The 20,419-nt window shown below is 42.1% G+C and overlaps 1 protein-coding gene across 3 annotated transcripts in view; it reads left to right on the forward strand.

Moving 5' to 3' along the window:
* Positions 1-19,096, forward strand: part of PARVA (parvin alpha) — a 180,572-nt gene extending 161,476 nt beyond the window's left edge. For all 3 annotated transcript variants that reach the window (XM_006055220.4, XM_025266660.3, XM_025266659.3), the window contains one exon: positions 17,045-19,096. In XM_006055220.4, the coding sequence (XP_006055282.3) occupies positions 17,045-17,121 (77 nt within the window). In that variant the 3' untranslated portion in view covers positions 17,122-19,096. The remainder of the gene's footprint in view (positions 1-17,044) is intronic.
* The last annotated feature ends 1,323 nt before the right edge of the window (positions 19,097-20,419 follow it).

Consider the following 20,419-nt stretch of genomic DNA (forward strand, 5'->3'; position numbering starts at 1 on the left):
ACAGCAGGGGACCCTGGCTGGTTTGCCGTAACTGCCCCAGCCTGAGCTGAGTACTACTCCAGCCCCACTTGCTCCATAATGCTGCTCCACACTAGGACAAGGGCTGCTGCAGCCGAGGGGAATGCTCAATTTTGAGGGATGGAGCTGGTTTGGACATGGAACAGCCTCTGAAAGGGGCAGGGGAAACTTCTACTGGTGCTTATGGAGACAGCACATCAGAAGTGGTCTAAGACCCTAACTAGGCTGGGACTGCCACAGCCCACACACAGACCGCCTCTGTGACCCAGTCCAGCCCAATCCTGCTCTGCTCTAGGGAGATGGTGATGGGAGGGGGAGATCACACACTTATGGGGAACAGAGCCAGTTCAGATCCTACCTTAGAGCTTCTGCTTCAGCAACTTGAGACTGGACCTCTCTCCCAATAGGGTGATATCAGCCACTGAGCAAAGCAGATGGCCCAGCTCACACCTAGCTCTACATGTAGCCCCTCCATCTCCAGCCCCACCTCCTACCAACGTGACACCTGCCAGAACACCGTGGGGAAAGATGTGACCCATGCTCATGTCAGATCCAGCTCTCCCACCAAAGCCACTGGACACATGCAGACTGTATAGAGTCACTTCCACACAAGGACATCCATGGAGTCAGTAACTGTTTCACCTAATCTCATAGTGACAGAGCAAGTTAATCAAGATGACAAGATACAGGAATTTATTTCAATTGAAAGAACAAGAGAAAACCCTGGAAAAGAAACAATGAAGTGGAAGTAATTTACTTGGTAAAGAGTTCAAAGCATTAGTAATAAGAATGCAAACTGTATTAGGGAAAAGAATAGATTAATACAGTGAGATTTTAATAAGGAACTAAAATATAAAAAAGAACCCATCAGAAAGGCTGTGGAGAGAGGGAACCCTCATACATTGTTGGTAGGAATGTAAATTGGAACAGCCACTATGGATTACAGTATGGAGGTTCCTTAAAAAACTAAAAATAGAACTACCATATGATCCTGCTGGAGAAGGCAATGGCACCCCACTCCAGTACTCTTGCCTAGAAAATCCCATGGATGGAGGAGCCTGGTAGGCTGCAGTCCATGGGGTCGCTAAGAGTCAGACCCGACTGAGTGACTTCACTTTCACTTTCCACTTTCATGCATCGGAGAAGGAAATGGCAACCCACTCCAGTGTTCTTGCCTGGAGAATCCCAGGGACGGGGGAGCCTGGTGGGCTGCCGTCTATGGGGTCGCACAGAGCCGGACACAACTGAAGTGACTTAGCAGCAGCAGCAGCAGCATGATCCTGCAGTCCCACTCCTGTGCATATATCTGGAGAAAACCGTAATTGAGAAAGATACATACACCCTTATATTCATTGCAGCATAATATACAATAGCCAGGACACGGAAGCAACCTAAATGTCCATCAACAGAGGAATAGATAAAGAATATATAGCACATATATACATGGAATATTATTCAGCCATAAAAAAAACAGTGAAATAATGTCATTTGCACTAAAACTCATGGACCTAGAGATTGTCTACTGAGTGAAGTAAGTCAGAGAAAAACATCATACAATATAACTTATATGTGGAATCTAAAAAATGTTACAAACGAACCTATTTACAACCCAGAAATAGTCACAGATGTAGAAAACAAATTTATGGTTATGGTAGGGGGGAGGAAGGGGTGGAGACATAATTTGGGAAACTGGGATTATACACATATAATCTTAATTATTATATTATATACACACTAACTATATAAAAGAGATAACTAATAAGGACCCACTGTATAGAACAGGGACTTCTACTCAATACCCTATAATGACCTACATGGGAAAAGAATTTTTAAAAGAGTGGATATATGTATATGTTGAACAGTTCTATGAAGACCTACAAGACCTTCTAGAACTAACACCAAAAAAAAAAGATGTCAAATATCAAAATGAATCCGCCACATCAAAATATACCCGCCACACAGGTATACATTTTGATATTTGGCAAAACTAATACAATTATGTAAAGTTTAAAAAATAAAAAAAAAAAGATGTCTTTTTCATCAAACGGGACTGGAATGCAAAAGTAGAAAGTCAAGCCTGGAGTAACAGGCAAGTTTGGCCTTGGAGTACAAAATGAAGCAGGGCAAAGGCTAACGGAGTTTTGCCAAAAGAATGCACTGGTCATAGCAAACACCCTCTTCCAACAACACAAAAGATTACTCTGCACATGGACATCATCAGATGGTCAAGACCAAATTCAGGTTGATGGTATTTTTTGCCACCAAAGATGGAAAGACGCTATACAGTAGCAAAAACAAGACCAGGAGCGGACTATGGCTCAGATCATGAACTCCTTATTGCAAAATTCAGCCTTAATTGAAGAAAGTAGGGAAAACCACTAGGCCATTAAGATATGACCTAAATCAAATCCCTTTTATGATTATACAGTGGAAGTGACAAATAGATTCAAGGGATTAGACCTGATAGAGTGCCTGGAGAACGATGGATGGAGGTTCATAACATTGTACAGAAGGCAGTGATCAAAACCATCCCCCAAAAAGAAATGCAACAAGGCAAAATAATTGTCTGAGGAGGCTTTACAAATAGCTGAGAAAAGAAGACAAGCGAGAGGCAAAGGAGATAAGGAAAGATATACTCATCTGAATGCAGAATTGCAAAGAATAGCAAGGAGGGATAAGAAAGTGAACAATGTAAAGAAATAAAGGAAAACAACAGAATCTGAAAAACTGGAGATTTCTTTAAGAAAATTAGAGGTATCAAGGGAACATTTCATGCAAAGGGGCATGATAAAAGACAGAAACAGTATAGACCTAACAGAAGCAGAAGAGATTAAGAAGTGTCAAGAATATATAGAAGAACTATACAAAAAAGTTGTTAATGACTCAGATAACCACAATGGTTTAATCACTCACCTAGAGCCAGATATCTTGGAGTCCAAAGTCAAGTGGGCCTTAGGAAGCATTAGTATGCACAAAGCTAGTGGAGGTGATGGAATTCCAGGTGAATTATTTCAAATCCTAAAAGATGATGCTGTTAAAGTGCTGCACTCCATATACCAACAAATTTGGAAAATTCAACAGTGGTCACAGGACTGGAAAAGGTCAGTTTTCATTCCAATCCCAAAGAACAGCAATGCGAAAGAATGTTCAAACTACCACACAATTGCACTTACTTCACATGCTAGCAAGGTAATGCTCAAAATTCTTGAAGCTAGGCTTCAACAGTATATGAACTGAAAACTTCCACATGTACAAGATGGTTTTAGAAAAAGCAGAAGAACCAGAGATCAAATTGCCAACACCTGTTGGATCACAGAAAAAGCAAGAGAATTACAGAAAAACATCTACTTCAGCTTCATTGACTACACTAAAGCCTTTGACCATGTGGATCACAACAAACTGGAAAATTCTTAAAGAGATGGGAACCAGACCACCTTACCTACCTCCTGAGAAACCTGTATGCAGGTCAAGAAGCAACAGTTAAAACTGGAGGCAGAACAACAGACTGGTTCCAAATCAGGAAAGGAGTACATCAAGGCTATATATTGTCATCCTGCTTATTTAACTTATACACAGAGTACATCATGAAAAATGCTGGGTTGGATGAATCACAAGCTGGAATCAAGATTGCCGGTAGAAATAACAACAACTTCAGATATGCAGATGATACTACTTTAATGGCAGAAAGTGAAGAGGAACTAAAGAGCCTTTTAATGAAGTTAGAAGAGTGAAAAAGCTGGCCTAAAACTCAGCATTCAAAAACTAAGACCATGGCATCCAGTCCTATCACTTCATGGCAAATAGATAGGGAAAAAGTGGAAACAGTGACAGACTATTTTCTTAGGCTCCAAAATCACTGTGGACAGTGACGGTAGCCACGAAATTAAAAGACATTTGCTCCTTAGAAGAAAAGCAATGACAAACCTAGACAGCATATTAAAAAGCAGAGACATCAGTTTGCCAACAAAAGTTCATCTAGTCAAAGCTGTGGTTTTTCCAGTAGTTGTGTACAGATGTGAGAGTTGGACCATAAAGAAGGCTGAGCACCGATGAACTGATACTTTCAAACTGTAGTGTTGAAGAAGACTCTTGAGAGTCCCCTGGAGAGCAAGGAGATCAAACCAGTCAATCCTAAAGGACATCAGTCCTGAATATTCATTGGCAGGACTGCTGCTGAAGCTCCAATACTTTGGCCACCTGATGCAAAGAGCAGATTCACTGGAAAAGACCCTGATTCTGGAAAAAATTGAGGGCAAAAGGAGAAGGGGGTGATGGGATGGTTGGATGGCATCATTGACTCAATGGAGATGGGTTTGATTTAATCTCTGGAAGATAGTGAAGGATAGGCAAGCCTGGCGTGCTGCCACTCAGGAGATCACAAAGAGTCGTACACAACGGAGCGGCAGAACAACAGCAATATGTATAACTGATTCACTGGAGACAATTATATGCAAACAAATTTGACAACCTAAAAGAAATGGACAAATTTCTAGAAATATAAAGCCCACAAAAATTGAATCAAAAAGACAGTTTGAACTGACCTATCACTCGAGGTGAAATTTTTGTTGTTTAGTTGCTAAGTCATGTCCTACTCTTTTGTGATGCCATGGATTATAGCCCACCAGGTTCCTATGTATATGAGATTTTCCAGGCAAGAATACAGGAGTGGGTTGCCATTTCCTTCTCTAGAATATCTTCCCGGCCCAGGGATCAAACCTGTGTCTTCCACGCTGGCAGGTGGATTCTTTACCACTGAGCCACCAGGAAAGTCCAGAGATGAAACAGAATCTGTCATTTTAAAACTCCATACAAGTAAAAGTCCAGGACCAGATGGCCTCACAGGCAATTCTACCAAACAAAGGAGAACTTATACCAATCCTTCTCAAACTCCTCCAAAAAACTGAAGAGGGGGGAACACTCCCAAAGACATTCTCTGAAGCCACCATCACCCTGATACCAATACCAGATGAAGATACTACCAAAAAAGATACTACCACAGGCTTATATCTTTGATGAATAGAGATGTAAAAATTCTCATCAAAACATTAGCAAACTGAATCCAACAGCACATGAAAAAGATCATAGACCACAACCAAGTGGATTCATTCCAAGTACACAAGCATGCTTCAGTGTATGCAGATCAATGTGATACACCCCATACAAAAGAAAAGACAAAAACCACATGATCATCTCAATAGATGCCAAAGAAGCATATGATAATATTCAACATCCATTCATGTTAAAAACTCCTACCAATGTGGGTATAGAGGGATCATATCTCAACATAATAAAAGCTATTCATGACAAATCTATAGCCAATATAATACTCAATAATGAAAAGCTAAAAGTCTTCCTGCTAAAATCTGGAACAAGGACATACACTTTCACCTCTTTTAATCAACATAGTATTGGAAGTCCTACCAACCACAGCAATCAGATGAGAAAAAGAAAGAAAAGTTATCCAAATGGGAAGGAAGAGGTAAAATTGTCATTACATGCAGATGTCATGATTCTATATATATAGAAAACCCTAAAGACTACACACAAAAACTACTAGAACTGGTAAATTCAGCAAGGTAGCAGGATATTAGATTAACGTACAAAAAGCAATTGCATTTATTTACACTAACAATGAAATATCAGAAAGGGAATGTAAAAAACAGCACCAGACTTTCATAGTGGCCCAGTGGTTGGGAATCCACCTGCCAATGCAAAGGACACAGGCTCGATCCCTAGTTCAGGAAGATTCCACATGCCATAGGGCAGCTGAGCCCATGTGAAACAACTACTGAAGTCCGAGAGCCCTAGAGTCCATGCTGCACAACAAGAGAAGCCAACACCCTAAGAAGCCCATGCTCCGCAACTAGAGAGTAGCCCCTGCTCGCCACAAGCAGAGAAAGCCCGCACACAACAGTGAAGATCCAGCACAGCCAAAAACAAATAAATACAATTTAAGATAAATATTCTAGAAGCAGCAGCCGTGGCGGATGCATGTTGATGTATGGCAAAACCAATACAATATTGTAAAAAAAATAATAATAATTAAAAACAAATAAAAATAAAAAATAACTTTCATAGAAATACTTAGAAATAAACCTGACAAAAGAAATGGAAGACTTATACACTAACTATAAAACATTAATAAAGGAAATTGAAGATGATTCAAAGAAGTGGAGAGATATCCCATGCCTTTGGATTGGAAGAATTTATATTGTTAAAATGGCCATACAACCCAAGTGTGTGTGTTTAGTTGCTCGGTCATGACCAACTCTTTGCAACCCCATGGACTGTAGCCCACCAGGCTCCTCTGTCCATAGAATTCTCTAGGCAAGGATACTGGAGTGGGTTGCCATTTCCTTCTCCACACAACCCAAAGAAATCTCCAGATTTAATACAATGCTGTCACTCATGACATATTTCAAAGAACCAGAACAAATAATCCTAAAATGTATAAAGATCCATAATTGCCAAAACAATCCTGAAGAAAAAGAACAAAGCAGAAGGCATAATCCTCCTAGACTTTTGGTTACTACAAAGTTTCAGTAATTGAAGACAGTGTGGTACTGGCACAGAAACAGCCATATGGATCAATGGGACAGAACAGAGAGCCCAGAAATAAACCCAAACACCTCCAGTAACTTTATTTTTGATAAAGGAAGCGAAGATATACAATGGGAATAAGACAGTCTCTTTAACAAATAGTGTTGGGAAAGTTGAAGGGCTGCATATAACTCAGTGAAGTTAGAACACATCTTCTCACCATACACAAACTCAAAATGGCTTAAAGATTTAAACATAAAACATGACACCATAAAATTCCTAGAGAGATCATAGGCACAACATACTCTGACTTAAATTGTACCAGTGTTTTCTTAGGTCAGTATCCCAAGGCAATAGAAATAAAAACAAAAATAAACAACTTACAAGCTTTTGCATAGAAAAGGAGACCATTTTTAAAAAGACAATGTACAAACTGAGAGAAAATATTTGCAAGTGATGTGACTGACAAAGGCATGTAATTTCCAAAATACACAGCAGCTCATACAGCTCAAGAACAACAACAAAAAACAACGCAATCCAAAAATGGGTAGAAGACCTAAATAGATCTTTCTCCAAAGAAGAAATAAAAATGGTCAAGATACATGGAAAGATGCTCAGTCTTGCTAATGACTAGAGAAATGCGAGTTAAAACTACAATGAGGTACCACTTCACACCAGTCAGAATGGTCATCATTAAAAACTCTACCGGGGCTTCCCTGGTGGCTCAGTCAGTGGTCAGGAATCCACCTGCTAATGCAGAAGACACATGTTCAATCCCTGATCTGGGAAGATCCCATGTGCCCCAGAGTGACTAAGTCCATGCACCGCAACTCATGAGCCTGTGCTCTAGAGCCCTGGATCTGCAACTGCTGAGCCCATAATGCCCTGCTGAAGCTTGCGTGCCCAGAGCCTGTGCTCTGCAACAAGAGGAGCCACCACAGCGAGAAGCCTGTGCACCACGACTAGAGAGCGGTCCCCGCTCGCCACAACTAGAGAAAAGGCCTGCACAGCAACAAGACCCACCACAGCCAAAATTAATGAATGAATAAGTAAATACAATTATTTTTAAAACTCTACAAATAACAAATGCTGGAGAGGATGTGGAGAAAAGGGAACTCTCCCACACTTTGGTGGGAACGTAAGTTGGTACAGCCCCTATGGGAAACAGTATGGAGGTTCCTCAGAGAACAAAAAATAGAATTACCGTACGACCCAGCAATCACACTCCTCAGAATATTTCTGGACAAAACTACAATCCAAAAAGATACATGCACCCCTGTGTTCACAGCAGCACTCTTCATAATAGCCAAGACATGGAAATAACCTAAATGTCCATTGACAGATGAATGAATGAAGAATCCATACATATATTAATACACAATGGAATACCACTCAGCCAGAAAATGGAAGGAAATTATTCCCTTGGCAGCAACACAGGCACAACTAGAGATTATCATACTAACTGAAGTCAGAAAAAAGAAGAATAAATACCATATGTAATCACTTATATGTGGAATCTAAAATATGACACAAATGAATGTATCTACAAAACATAAACAGACTCATAGACAGAGAACAAACTTGTGGTTGCCAAGGTAGAGGGGGTTGGGGAAGAGATGAAGTGGTAGGTTCGAGTTAGCAGAGGTAAGCTATTATATAGAGAGTGGATAAAGAACAAGGTCCTACTGTATCGCACCAAGAACTAATATCATCCTTCTCAACTGTTAAAAAACACTGGAGAGAGGAGAACATTCATAAATTCATTCTACAAGGTCATCATTACCCAGATACCAAAATCAGGCAAAGATACTACAAAAAATAAAAAATTACAGGCCAATATCTATGATAAATATAAGTAAAAATTCATGACAAAAATATTACCCTAATTCAACAATATAAAAATCCCAAAATTAAATGGGACTTATCCCAGGAATGCAAGGATGGTTCAGTATCCCTAAATCAAATGTGCTACATCATATTATAAAAAGGAAGGATACAAATGATATGATCATCTCAGTAGACACAAAAGGTATTTGACAAAATTCAACATCCATTCATGATAAAAAAAAAATTCTCAAAGTTGGTATAGAAGGAACATATCTTGATACAATAAAGGTGATTTAAGATAAGAAAGTCTTTCTAATTGAACAATGTAAAGAAATGGAGGAAAACAATAGAACAGGAAAAACTAGAGATCTCTTTAAGAAAATTAGAGATAACAAGGGAACATTTCATGCAAAGATGGGCATGATAAAGGACAGAAACAGTAAGGACCTAACAGAAGCAGAAGAGAGTAAGAAGAGGTGGCAAAAATACACAGAACTGTACGAAAAAGGTCTTAATGGCCTGGATAACCACAGTGGTGTGGTCACTCACCTAGAGCCAGACATCCTGGAGTATGAAGTCAAGTGGGCCTTAGAAAGCATAACTATGAACAAAGCTAGTGGAGGTGATGGAATTCCAGTTGAACTATTTCAAATCCTAAAAGATGATGCTGTGAAAGTGCTGCACTCAATATACCAGCAAATTTGGAAAACTCAGCAGTGGCCACAGGATTGGAAGAGGCTGGTTTTAATTCCAATTGCAAAGAAGGGCAATGCCAAAGAATGTTCAAACTGCTGCACAATTATCCTCTCATTTCACATGCTAGGAAGGTAATGCTCAAAATCCCTCAAACTAGGCTTCAGCAAATCCTTCAAACTAGGCTTCAGCAGTATGTGACGGAGAACTTCCACATGTACAACATGGATTTAGAAAAGGCAAAGGAACCAGAGATCAAATTGCCAACATCTGTTGGGTCATAGAAAAAGCAAGAGAATTCCAGAAAAACATCTACTTCTGCTTCATTGACTACGCTAAAGCCTTTGACTGTGTGGATCACAACAAACTGTGGAAAATTCTGAAAGAGATGGGAATACCAGACCACCTTACCTGCTTCCTGAGAAACCTGTACACAGGTCAAGAAGCCACAGTTAGAACCAGACATGGAACAATGGACTGGTTCCAAATTGGGAAAGGAGTATGTCAAGGCTATACATTGTCACCCTGCTTATTTAACTTACATGCAGAGTACATCATGAGAAATGCTGGGCTGGATGAATCACAAGCTGGAATCAAGATTTCCAGGAGAAATATCAATAACCTCATATATACAGATTATACCACCCTAATGACCAAATGTGAAGAGGAACTAAAGAGCCTCTTGATGAAGGTGAAAGAGGTGAGTGAAAAAGCTGGCCTAAAACTCAGCATTCAAAAAACTAAGATCATGACGTCCATTCCCATCACATCATGGCAAACAGATGGGGAAACAATGGAAACAGTGATGGACTTTATTTTCTTGGGCTCCAGAATCACTAGAGACAGTGACTGCAGCCAGGAAATTAATAGATGCTTGCTCCTTGGAAGAAAAACTATGACAAAAATAGCATATAAAAAGCAGAGATATCACTTTGCCAACAAAGGTTCATCTAGTCAAAAGTATAGTTTTTCCGGTAGTTCTGTATGCATGTGAGAGTTGGACCATACAAAAAGCTGAGTGCCAAAGAATTGATGCTTTTGAACTGTGGTGCTGGAGAAGACTGTTGAGAGTTCCCTGGACAACAAGGAGATCAAAGCCGTCAATGCTAAAGGAAATCAACCCTGAATATTCATTGGAAGGACTTATACTGAAGCTGAAGGTCCAATACTTTGGCCACCTGATGAAGAGAGTGGATTCATTGGAAAAGACCTGATGCTGGGAAGGACCTGAAGGCAGGAGGAGAAGGGAACGACAGAGGATGAGATGGCTGGATGGCATCATCGACTCAATGGACATGAGTTTGAGCAAACTCTGGGAGATAGTGAAGGATAAAAAAGCCTGGCATGCTGCAGTTCATGGGGTTGCAAAGAGTCACACACAACTGAGCAACTGAACAACATGATAAACCCACAGTTAACTCTATACTCTAAAGCTTTTTCTCTAAAATCCGGAATAGGACAAGGATGCCCATTTTCATCACTTGTAGTTAACACAGTGTTGGAAGTCCTAGCCATAGCAGTCAGAAAAGAGGAATAAAAAGTATCCAACTGGACAGGAAGAAAAACTACAAAGGTGACATCTACAAAGTCACGATACTATATTTTGAAAACCCTGAAGTCTCCACCAAAAAACTACTAGAACTAATAAATGAAGTCAGTAAAGTTGTAGGAAGTGAAAGTTCTATAATCTGAAAACCATGAAACACTTATGAAGCAAATTGAAGATGATACAAAGAAATGGAAAGATATTCCATGTTCATGGATTGGAAGAATTAATAGTTAAGATGTCCATACCACTCAAAGCGATTACAGATTTAACATAATCTCTTCCAAAATACTCATGACATTTTTCACAGAACTAGAAAAAATAATCCTAAAATTTATATGTAACCACAGAACACCCCACATTGCCAAGGTAATCTTGAGAATAAAGAGCAAAGCTGGGGGAATCATTTGCTATAACTTTACATTGCAAAGCCACAGTAATAAAAATGACATATACATCAATGGAACAGAATAGAGAGCCCAGAAATAAACCCACACACTTGTGCTCAGTTTATCTACAACAAGGGAGGCAAGAATATACAATGGAGGAAAGACAGTCTCTTCAATGACTTGTACTGGGAAAACTGGACAGCTACATGTAAAAGAAAGAAATTAGAACATTTGTTCATATTGTATACAAAAACAAACTCAAAGTGGATTAAAGACCTAAATTTACAACCTGAAACCATAAAACTCCTACAGCAGAACACAGGCCAAATATTCTTTGATATTCTTTGACAAATTGTAGCAGATTTTCGTAGATCTCTCTCCTAACAGGAAAGAAACAAAAGCAAAAACAAATAAATGGAACTTAAATTTAAAAGCTTGCACATCAAAAGAAACATTGATAAAATAAAACAAAACAAACAAAAAAAACCTACTGAATGGGAGAAAATATTTTCAAATTGTATTATCAATAAGTGGTTACTAGAGGATCCCCTGGCAGATCAGCTAGTAAAGAATCTGCCTGCAATGCAGGAGACCTGGGTTCAATCCCTGGGTTGTGAAGTTCCCCTGAAGAAGGAAATGGCAACCCACTCCAGTATTCTTGCCTGGAAAATCCATGGACAGATGAGCCTGGCAGGCTACAGTCCATGGGGTTACAGAGTGTCAGACACAACTGAGTGACTAAACCACCATCCAAAGTATGTAAGTAGCTCATACAACTCAATAGAAAAAAGTCAAACTACCTGATTAAAAGATGAGCAGAAGACCTGAACAGACATTTTTAAACGAAGATATACAGATGGGAAACAAGCACATGAAAAGATGCTCAGCATCTCTAATCTGAGAAATGCAAATCAGAATGACAGTGAGATAGCACCTCACACCTCTCAGAATGGCTGTCAGGAAAATATCTGCAAATAGTAAATGCTGGAGAGGATGAAAAGGGAACCCTCCTACACTGCTGGTAGGAATATAAATTATTGAAGCCACTATGGAAAATAGTATATGTGCTGCTGAAGTAAGCACTTTATTTGGGGGGGCTCCAAAATCACTGCAGATGGTGACTGCAGCCATGAAATTAAAAGATGCTTGCTCCTTGGAAGAAAATCTACGACCAACCTAGAGAGCATATTAAAAAGCAGAGACATTGCCAACAAAGGTCTGTCTAGTCAAAGCTATGGTTTTTCCAGTAGTCATGTATGAATGTGAGTTGGACTATAAAGAAAGCTGAGCACTGAAGAATTGATGTTTTTGAACTGTGGTGTTGGAGAAGACTCTTTGAGAGTCCCTTGGACTGCAAGGAGATCCAACAAGTCAATCCTAAATGAAATCAGTCCTGAATATTTATTGGAAGGACTGATGCTGAAGCTGAAACTCCAATACTTTGACCACTTGATGCAAAGAGCTGACTCATTGGAAAAGACCTTGATGTTGGGAAAGATTGAAGGCAGGAGGAGAAGGGGACGACAGAGGATGAGATGGTTGGATGACATCACCGACTCAACGGACATGAGTTTGAGAAAGCTTCCAGGGTTGGTGATGGACAGGGAAGCCTGGCGTGCTGCAGTCTATGGGGTCTCAAAGAGTCGGATATGACTGAGTGACTGAACTGATGAAAAATAGTATGGAGCTTCCTTAAAAACTATAAGTTGAACTACAATATGATCTAGCAATTCCACTGCTGGGTATGTAACTAGAAAAGATGAAATCTCTAATTCAAAAAGATACATGCACCTGATGTTCATAGCAGCTCTATTTACAACAGCCAAGATGTAGAAGCAACTCAGGTGCTCCTCAGCAAATCAGTGGATTAAGAAACTGTGACATTCGGCAACATGGATGGACCTACAGAATATTATGCTTAGTGAAATAAGCTAAAAACAGACAAATACTATATGATCTCCCTTATATGTAGAATCTAAAAAACAAATGAATGAATACAACAAAACAGAGACTCGCAGATATGAGAACAAACTAGTGGTTACCAGGAGGGAAAGGGAAGGAGGGAGGAACAAGATAGCGGTAGGGGATTCTCGGATACAAACTACTATGTATAAAATAAATAAGCAACAAGGGTATACTATACAGCACAGGAAGATATAGCCATTGTTTTTAGTGACTTTAAATGGAGTATATCTATGAAAATGTTGAATCACTGTGTTGTACACCTGAAACGAATGTAATATTGTAAACCAACTTATTTCAATAAAAGAAGAACTAAAATTAATTAGGTTAAATGGACATTTTGAAACCTTTTCCCATATTGGCCATTTTCTTTCTCAAGCAACCTTAGAACTCACCTGTTTTTAAAAGAGAAAAACAAATCCTCTCATCTCCATCCGTGTCTGTCCTTCATCAGGCTCCCAAGTCCCTCCTTTGCACCCACGCCCACTGCTCATACTGCTGTGAACACTTTGCCTCCACCTACACGTGGCCATGCTCTCTCCCAAGCCACCAGTAGGACCATGTCCCCTGAGACTCTTTCCAGCTCTTACCTTCTTGGGAGCATATGGCTCTACTAGTCATCCCCTCTTTCTGGAATTTTCTTTCTTGGCTTCCAGGACACTGGGCAATTATTCATTCATTTCAGTTCAGTTCAGTCGCTCAGTCATGTCTGACTCTTTGCGACCCCATGAACAGCAGCACACCAGGCCTCCCTGTCCATCTCCAACTCCCGGAGTCCACCCAAACCCATGTCCATCGAGTCAGTGATGCCATCCAACCATCTCATCCTCTGTCGTCCCCTTCTCCTCCTGCCCTCAATCTTTCCCAGCATCAGGGTCTTTTCCAATAAGTCAGCTCTTTGCATGAGGTGGCCAAAGTACTGGAGTTTCAGCTTCAGCATCAGTTCATTCATTCATCTCCTACTAATATGTCTGAGGTCTGTGCATGCCAGGTACCAGGCCAGGCACTGGAGCAAAACACAATCAATTCTCTGCAGTCACATTGCTCAGAGTCCAGGCAGAGACAGATTTCATCAAATAAGCACACAAATCATTGATTTAGAACTGGAGAGAGTGCTGTGAAGGAAGAGTGTGAGAGTTTTGAGAACATAAGACAGGGTGCCCTCACCAAGACCACGTGTCAGAAAGACTTCACGAAGGAGGCAGTGCTTTGAGCTGAGGTCTACAAGAGGATCAGGAGTCAGCTACTTGGGAAGAACAATCTAGATGTTTTAACAGTGTGTGCAGAGGCTGAGATAATGGAGGACAGCCTATTGGGAGGTTGTAAAAGAAAGCCAGTGTGGTCAGTGCAGAGTGAATGAGCAGAACATGGCATGACATGAGATTGGAGAGGTGGGCTGGAGTCAGCTTTTGCCCTGTGAAACCATGGATGAGGATTTTGGGCTTTAAGTGACATGGCTGTATGACCATACAAGCTGTGAGCTGCACACCTCCTGTTAGTCACTCAGTCATGTCCGACTCTTTGTGACCCTACAGACTATAGCCCACCAGGCTCCTCTGTCCATAGAATACTGGAGTGGGAAGCCATTCCCTACTCCAGGAGATCTTCCCGACCCAGGGATCGAACCCGGGTCTCTTGCATTATAGGCACATTTTTTACCACCTCAGCCACCAGGGAAACCTCCTAGGACCAGAGTTATGTTGTTATCTATGGTAACACTGTGCAAATGTGAATAATGTACCATGGAGTGTGCATCTTGCACAACCATACCCAGAAACCAAGTAGTCTAACTGCAGTGAGTACAATGGACAGGAGAGGGCAAGAGGCTTTGAGGAGCCCAGTTAGGAACCAGCGGCAGTGGCCACAGTGTTACCTTACCTGCCCCTTCACACACTCCCTTGTTGAGCTCACCTTTGCCCCTGTCTGCCTCTCTAGCAGTTCCTCCTTAGGCTAACTCCCTAATCTTTGACTTGGGTGGAATTTAAGGAACACTCAACATCAAGCAGTAAGGGGAGGACAGGAATTAGCCCAGAGGACATGGGACTGTATTTGGCAGAAAGTGATTCAGCCTGACCAGGGCGAGGTAGCAGGTCTCAGCTACGGGTCAGGATCCCAATTAGAGGCTCAGATCTGTGCAGGAACCAACATGGAAGCAGAAAGGGGGCTGCACTCCAGGTCTAGCGGCTGGTCCCTGAGCCCCTGGTCTATCAGCAAGAGAGCTTGGAGCAGAGTCTGAGCCCCGCAGGGTGGAGCAGGATTGGTGTACAACTGAGACGAGGCCTGGGCAGGAGCAGGCAGGAGGCTTTCCAGGAGTTGAGGGAGCCCTCAGGAGATTCCCGAGCCCTGGGCCCTCGGCTTCTGGCCCAGTCGGTCTTAATCTTTGCGGGGCTGGGGCCTGGGCACGCCTGACTCTTGCAGTAGCCACAGCTGCCTGCGTTCCCAGGCTAAGACCTGGAGCCACTGGAACCCCCGCTCCCCACTCTGCTGGTCCTGAATGGTCCCCGTTCCTATTTACCAGGCCACTGCGGGAGCCCTGACCTTGTCCCCTAACCCTTCTCTCACAGCAGCTCAGCCTCCTCTCTCCCACTTTTGAATCCTAGAGCATTTATTATTTTCTATTCTCTGACATCATTTACTTCATCTGACGTTCTGCAGAGTTAGGTTTTTTTTTTTTTTTCTAATAACTTTTACTATGAAAAATATCACATAAAGAGTGGCACATAAAAGTGTGGGTTAGTGAAATATTCTACGAGCCACCTGTAACTAGCACCCAGTTCAAGGGAAACAGCCACCCCGGCTCCTGAAATTTCCCTCCACTTGCCCTTTTTCGACTTATGTAATCCTCAACCTCAACTCTCCCGCCTTGTATAGTCATTAGACTTTCACCTTTTTCTTTTTTTAACTTTTCCTTATAATTACCACAGTTTGTAACTCTATATGGGCTTCCCAGGTGGCTCAGTAGGGAAAGAATCCACCTGCAATGCAGGAGATGCAAGAGACATGGGTTTCATCCCAGGTCAGGAAGATCACCTGGAGGAGGGCATAGCAATACCTACTCCAGTATTCTTGCCTGGACAGTTCCATGGACAGAGGAGCCTGGCAGACTACAGTCCACAGGGTCGCAAAGACTTGGACACAACTGAAGCGACAGAGCACACACAAGCATGTAGCCCTATAGTAGGCAAAGAGTTCCTGTTTTACATTTTCTCTAAACTGGTTCTTCAGGGAAGGCTCTCCAGCAGGGTCATGAGTGCAGAGGGACCAGAGCAGAGCCTCGTGGGGAGAAGGTGGAGAAGTCAGCGTCAGCAGAGGGTTAGTGAGGCAGCCAGAGAAAGTGACCAGTGGAGAGAGGAACAGAGAGGGGGGACAGGGGAAGTGAGGGGGGAGGAAGTGGTTGCATGAAAGCTCAGTACCCTCAGTGGAATTCTCCTGATAATAGAGTCCAGCTCCCAGTCTCAAACCCGGCCACCTTGCTCTGTCCTTAATCTTTCAGACGACACCTGTCTACCCAGTATTCCCTGCCAGGTGAGCTCCTATGCCATCTAGGGGCCCACCCTCCCTTCTTAAAGGAGAGGTGGCTTAGTCGTAAGCCACCACCTCATCCCCCACTGTAGCCCCAGGCTATCCCCTCCTTTCCACCACTCACAGCTGGCTCTGTGGTGCAGGGTAAAGGCAGAGGGGCCCCCAGACACAGGTGAGACCAGGGACAGAATCAGGTCAGGTTCCTCGCACCTGAGATGCTGATTCCAGGGCAAAGGCTGCGTGCCCTGGAGCCCGCTGTCTTTCAGTGAGAGGTGCAACACCCACACCCCAGCACCTCTGCCCCTCACTGCCCCCTGCTCTGAAGTCTTGCTGCATAGCCCTCCCATCCTTCAACGCCCACCTGACCCTGGTTGGCTTGTGGGGCTGCTCTTCTGTCCTAGCAGGACAGGGAGGTGGCTCTTCAGGAGCACACCCCTCCCCTGGGACCATGCTGGGCACCCATGGTGGGTGGCAGGAGGAAGGGGACAACCAATGCCAATTTGGGCACCACTGAAGAAATGTGTTTTTTGTTTTGTTTCCTATGCAGACATCGTCAACTGTGACCTGAAATCTACCCTGCGAGTGTTGTACAACCTCTTCACCAAGTACCGGAACGTGGAGTGAGGGTCAGACTGGACCATCCCCGGAAGCGCCTTATCCTGCTTACTCCTGTCTCCTGCTCTGTGCTCTCCTCCAAGTCCAGCTGCTCTTTTCTCAGAGATAGTGGGAACTGAGATCAGGAAGGAAATGACCTCAGTGGGCTGACCTGACCTCCTAGGCTCTGAGGCTGACCCCACAATGGCTGTGAAGGTTGTCCCATCCTGGTACCAGGTCCAGATTTCCTTCTGTGTAATCTGGAACCGGCTTAGGCACAAGAGCCCATCCACCCACCTACCCACCCTCACAAGATGAAAACAAAGATAAGAGTTACCATTTAATGGGTGTAACCTATGGGCTGGGCACCATGCTAAGTGCTCTGACCTACTCCAACTTGTGAATACTCATGACTCCCACTGAAAAAGATGTTATCAGCCCCTTTTACAGATAAGGAAACTGAGGCTCAGAGAGGTTACGTGACTTGCTAGAAGCTGCCATTTGTTTTGCTTCTTTGAAGAACATATTCGTTAATAACTAGCCCATTATGTTACATTCTCTGTACATTCTGTACTTGCGTTTGCATGTCTGTATATGCATGCATGTGCACCTGCGCCCTCCAAGAAGATAGGACCCCTGATCTCAGCACCAGGCAGGCTAGGTCAGGACTCAGTGGTTCACACTGAAATTGGCAAATCGAATTTAGCCCAATTAATAGTGTGTGTGTGGCAGGAGCTGTATCCCTCAACTCCTTTGTACAGATGAAAATTACTCTTAATTCCTTCAGATTTGTAATAACCCCTTATTCTAGTTTCAGGGTGACATTTGGAAAGGATTCTGTTTGAAATTAATGGAGTGGCACATTTTGCAGCCTTTTTGCCTGATTGCATGTAATGGAAGTGCCCTATATTTTCCTACAAAATAAGTCCTTGATTCATTATCGTTAGGCAAATGTACAATATACCCAGGCACCGCAGAGAGCTGGGCACAGGCCCATGCGAGCAGGGCTTGGGAAGCAGGGCTCTTCAACAGGGACTCTTGAGCTTTAAAGAAAGGAACTCCTTTTTGCCCTCTAATTGATCATTTAGACCATTTCTGGCGAAGTCTGCCCACATGCAATTACTGGCTAATTCAGGCAAGCAAAAATGCAAGTTATTTAGACCCAATCTGAGTAGGTTTCCTTGCGTGGGTTACCCGCAGGCTTGTGGTTACATGGATCCCCTCTACATGAACCCAAGTTTGGAATACAGGGCTCAAGTTGTCTCAGCCTGAAGGGCCTGGGATAGGAAAGGGGCTGAAGGGGGGTGACTAGGAGGACAAGAATCGTGGGGCAAATACTTGCACACTTAGCATACAGGGGGACATCCTCAGACCGAGGGATGTGGCTTGTGGTATTTAACATTTGTACTCTAAGTTGACCAAAGCCTTGGGATAGGTAATAACTTGTACTGATATATCTTCATTATAGAATTTTCTGAAGTATGCTAGGTGGACACCAGCCTGTATCCCCACCTCTGGATGTCTGTGCCTACTTTAGTACTACTTGAGGCCCAGTCGCACAAAGCCCCTCTCTGATTTGAGGAATTGATCGTGATCTCTATCTACACCACCCAGAGGGAGGCCTTCCGTCGTGTCCAAACATTCCTTCCTGCTTTTCATCAATTCTTACTCTATAGTCTCGCAGTCACTCAAAACCCATATAATTTCAATATACTACTTATTTCTGGAGAGATTTCATTCTAAGAAGTATTATTCAGCATTTAAGATGCAAAGAAAATGTACTCTCTTGTGTCAATCTGTGTAAAAGAATACAATCTTTTTTTACATAATTAGTGAAATAATTCATTTGTCATTAAGAAACACTAAATACAGTACTATCTCTGTTTGCTCTTTTTTAAATTCCTGATAGCAATTCAGCATAAATAATTACTTTGTCTCCTTGAGCAATACTAAAGCAGATGAAATAAGAGAAATGAACTCATTTAAATGTGCTTTGCTATATGAATTTTGTCTCCATGTTGTGCTTTTTTCTTATATTCAAGCTGCAAATGGACAGTGGACAAGTGACTTATGAAGAGCACTCCTTTTTGTATTTTACATATGTACTATATGAAAACACATCAGAACACTTGGAAATTCTTTTAATAGTAGGTCCAATCTGTCAGAAAATGGTGTTTTGAGACCAAGGTCTTTACCTTACTCTAAATTCCAGGGCTTGGGCCTGGTTTTATAACCCTGCCATCTCATTTAGAGGTTTTTCTTTACCTTATGGAACCTCGTGCCTAATACATGACTGTTTTTGAAGGGGGATAAAAGGCATCAGAAAACAAAGAAACCAAATGTAACCTTTGTCTCTTTTAAAAGAGAAAAAAAAAGCTGAGGCAAAAATCAAGTCTCTGTAGCCTCACTGGATCCTTTTTTCCTCTTTTCTAAATTTAGATTCTTTCATATTTTTAATAATGTGTAAATTGTGCAAAATTCAAAAAGCATGAATGGATATCTAGTGAAAAACCCAGTCTTCCTCCCTCCTTTTTTCCCAGCAGACAATACCTGTCTCCAGAGGCAACTATTGTTTCTAGTATTTGCTTCCAGATACCCCAACAATATAAAGTATATACATGTCTGTCAACATATATAAGACTATTTTAAGCATAAATAGCATATTATACATACTATCATGCACACTGCTTTTTTCCATTTAATGTTCTATCTTAGAGATTATTTTGTGCTGGGTATTAAAACTCTCATTAAACTGAGACTATGAAGTGAAGTGAAGTCGCTTAGTCGTGCCCGACTCTATGCGACCCCATGGACAGTAGCCTGCATCATGCTCCTCCGTCTATGGAATTTTCCAGGCAAGAGTACTGGAGTGGGTTGCCATTTCCTTCTCCAGGGAATCTTCCCTACCCAAGGATCGAACCCAGGTCTCCCGCATTGTAGACAAACGCTTTACCGTCTGAGCTACTTATATATGTATGAAAGTGAAAGTGAAGTCGCTCAGTCGTGTCCGACTCTTTGCGACCCCATGGACTGTAGCCTACCAGGCTCCTCCGTCCATGGGATTTTCCAAGCAAGAATACTGGAGTGGAAACTGAGAATATGAGTACTTTATAAAGCCAGATGCACATCCCTGCTCTGTATGAGCTAGAAAATGAAAGCCCCACCAGAAGGAGGTAATGTTCTAAACAGTCAAGACTGGGACCTACTGGAGTGGGGGTGGAGAGGACATTACCAGAAACATTCCCTTGTGTCCTCAACTGAATTTATTTCTTAAAGGCCTCTTTTGGATCATTATGGTAAATGGTGTACAGTTTGATTAAGCTTGTAG

This window comes from Bubalus bubalis, chromosome 16, assembly GCF_019923935.1.
Source record: "Bubalus bubalis isolate 160015118507 breed Murrah chromosome 16, NDDB_SH_1, whole genome shotgun sequence".
Lineage (NCBI taxonomy): Eukaryota > Metazoa > Chordata > Mammalia > Artiodactyla > Bovidae > Bubalus > Bubalus bubalis.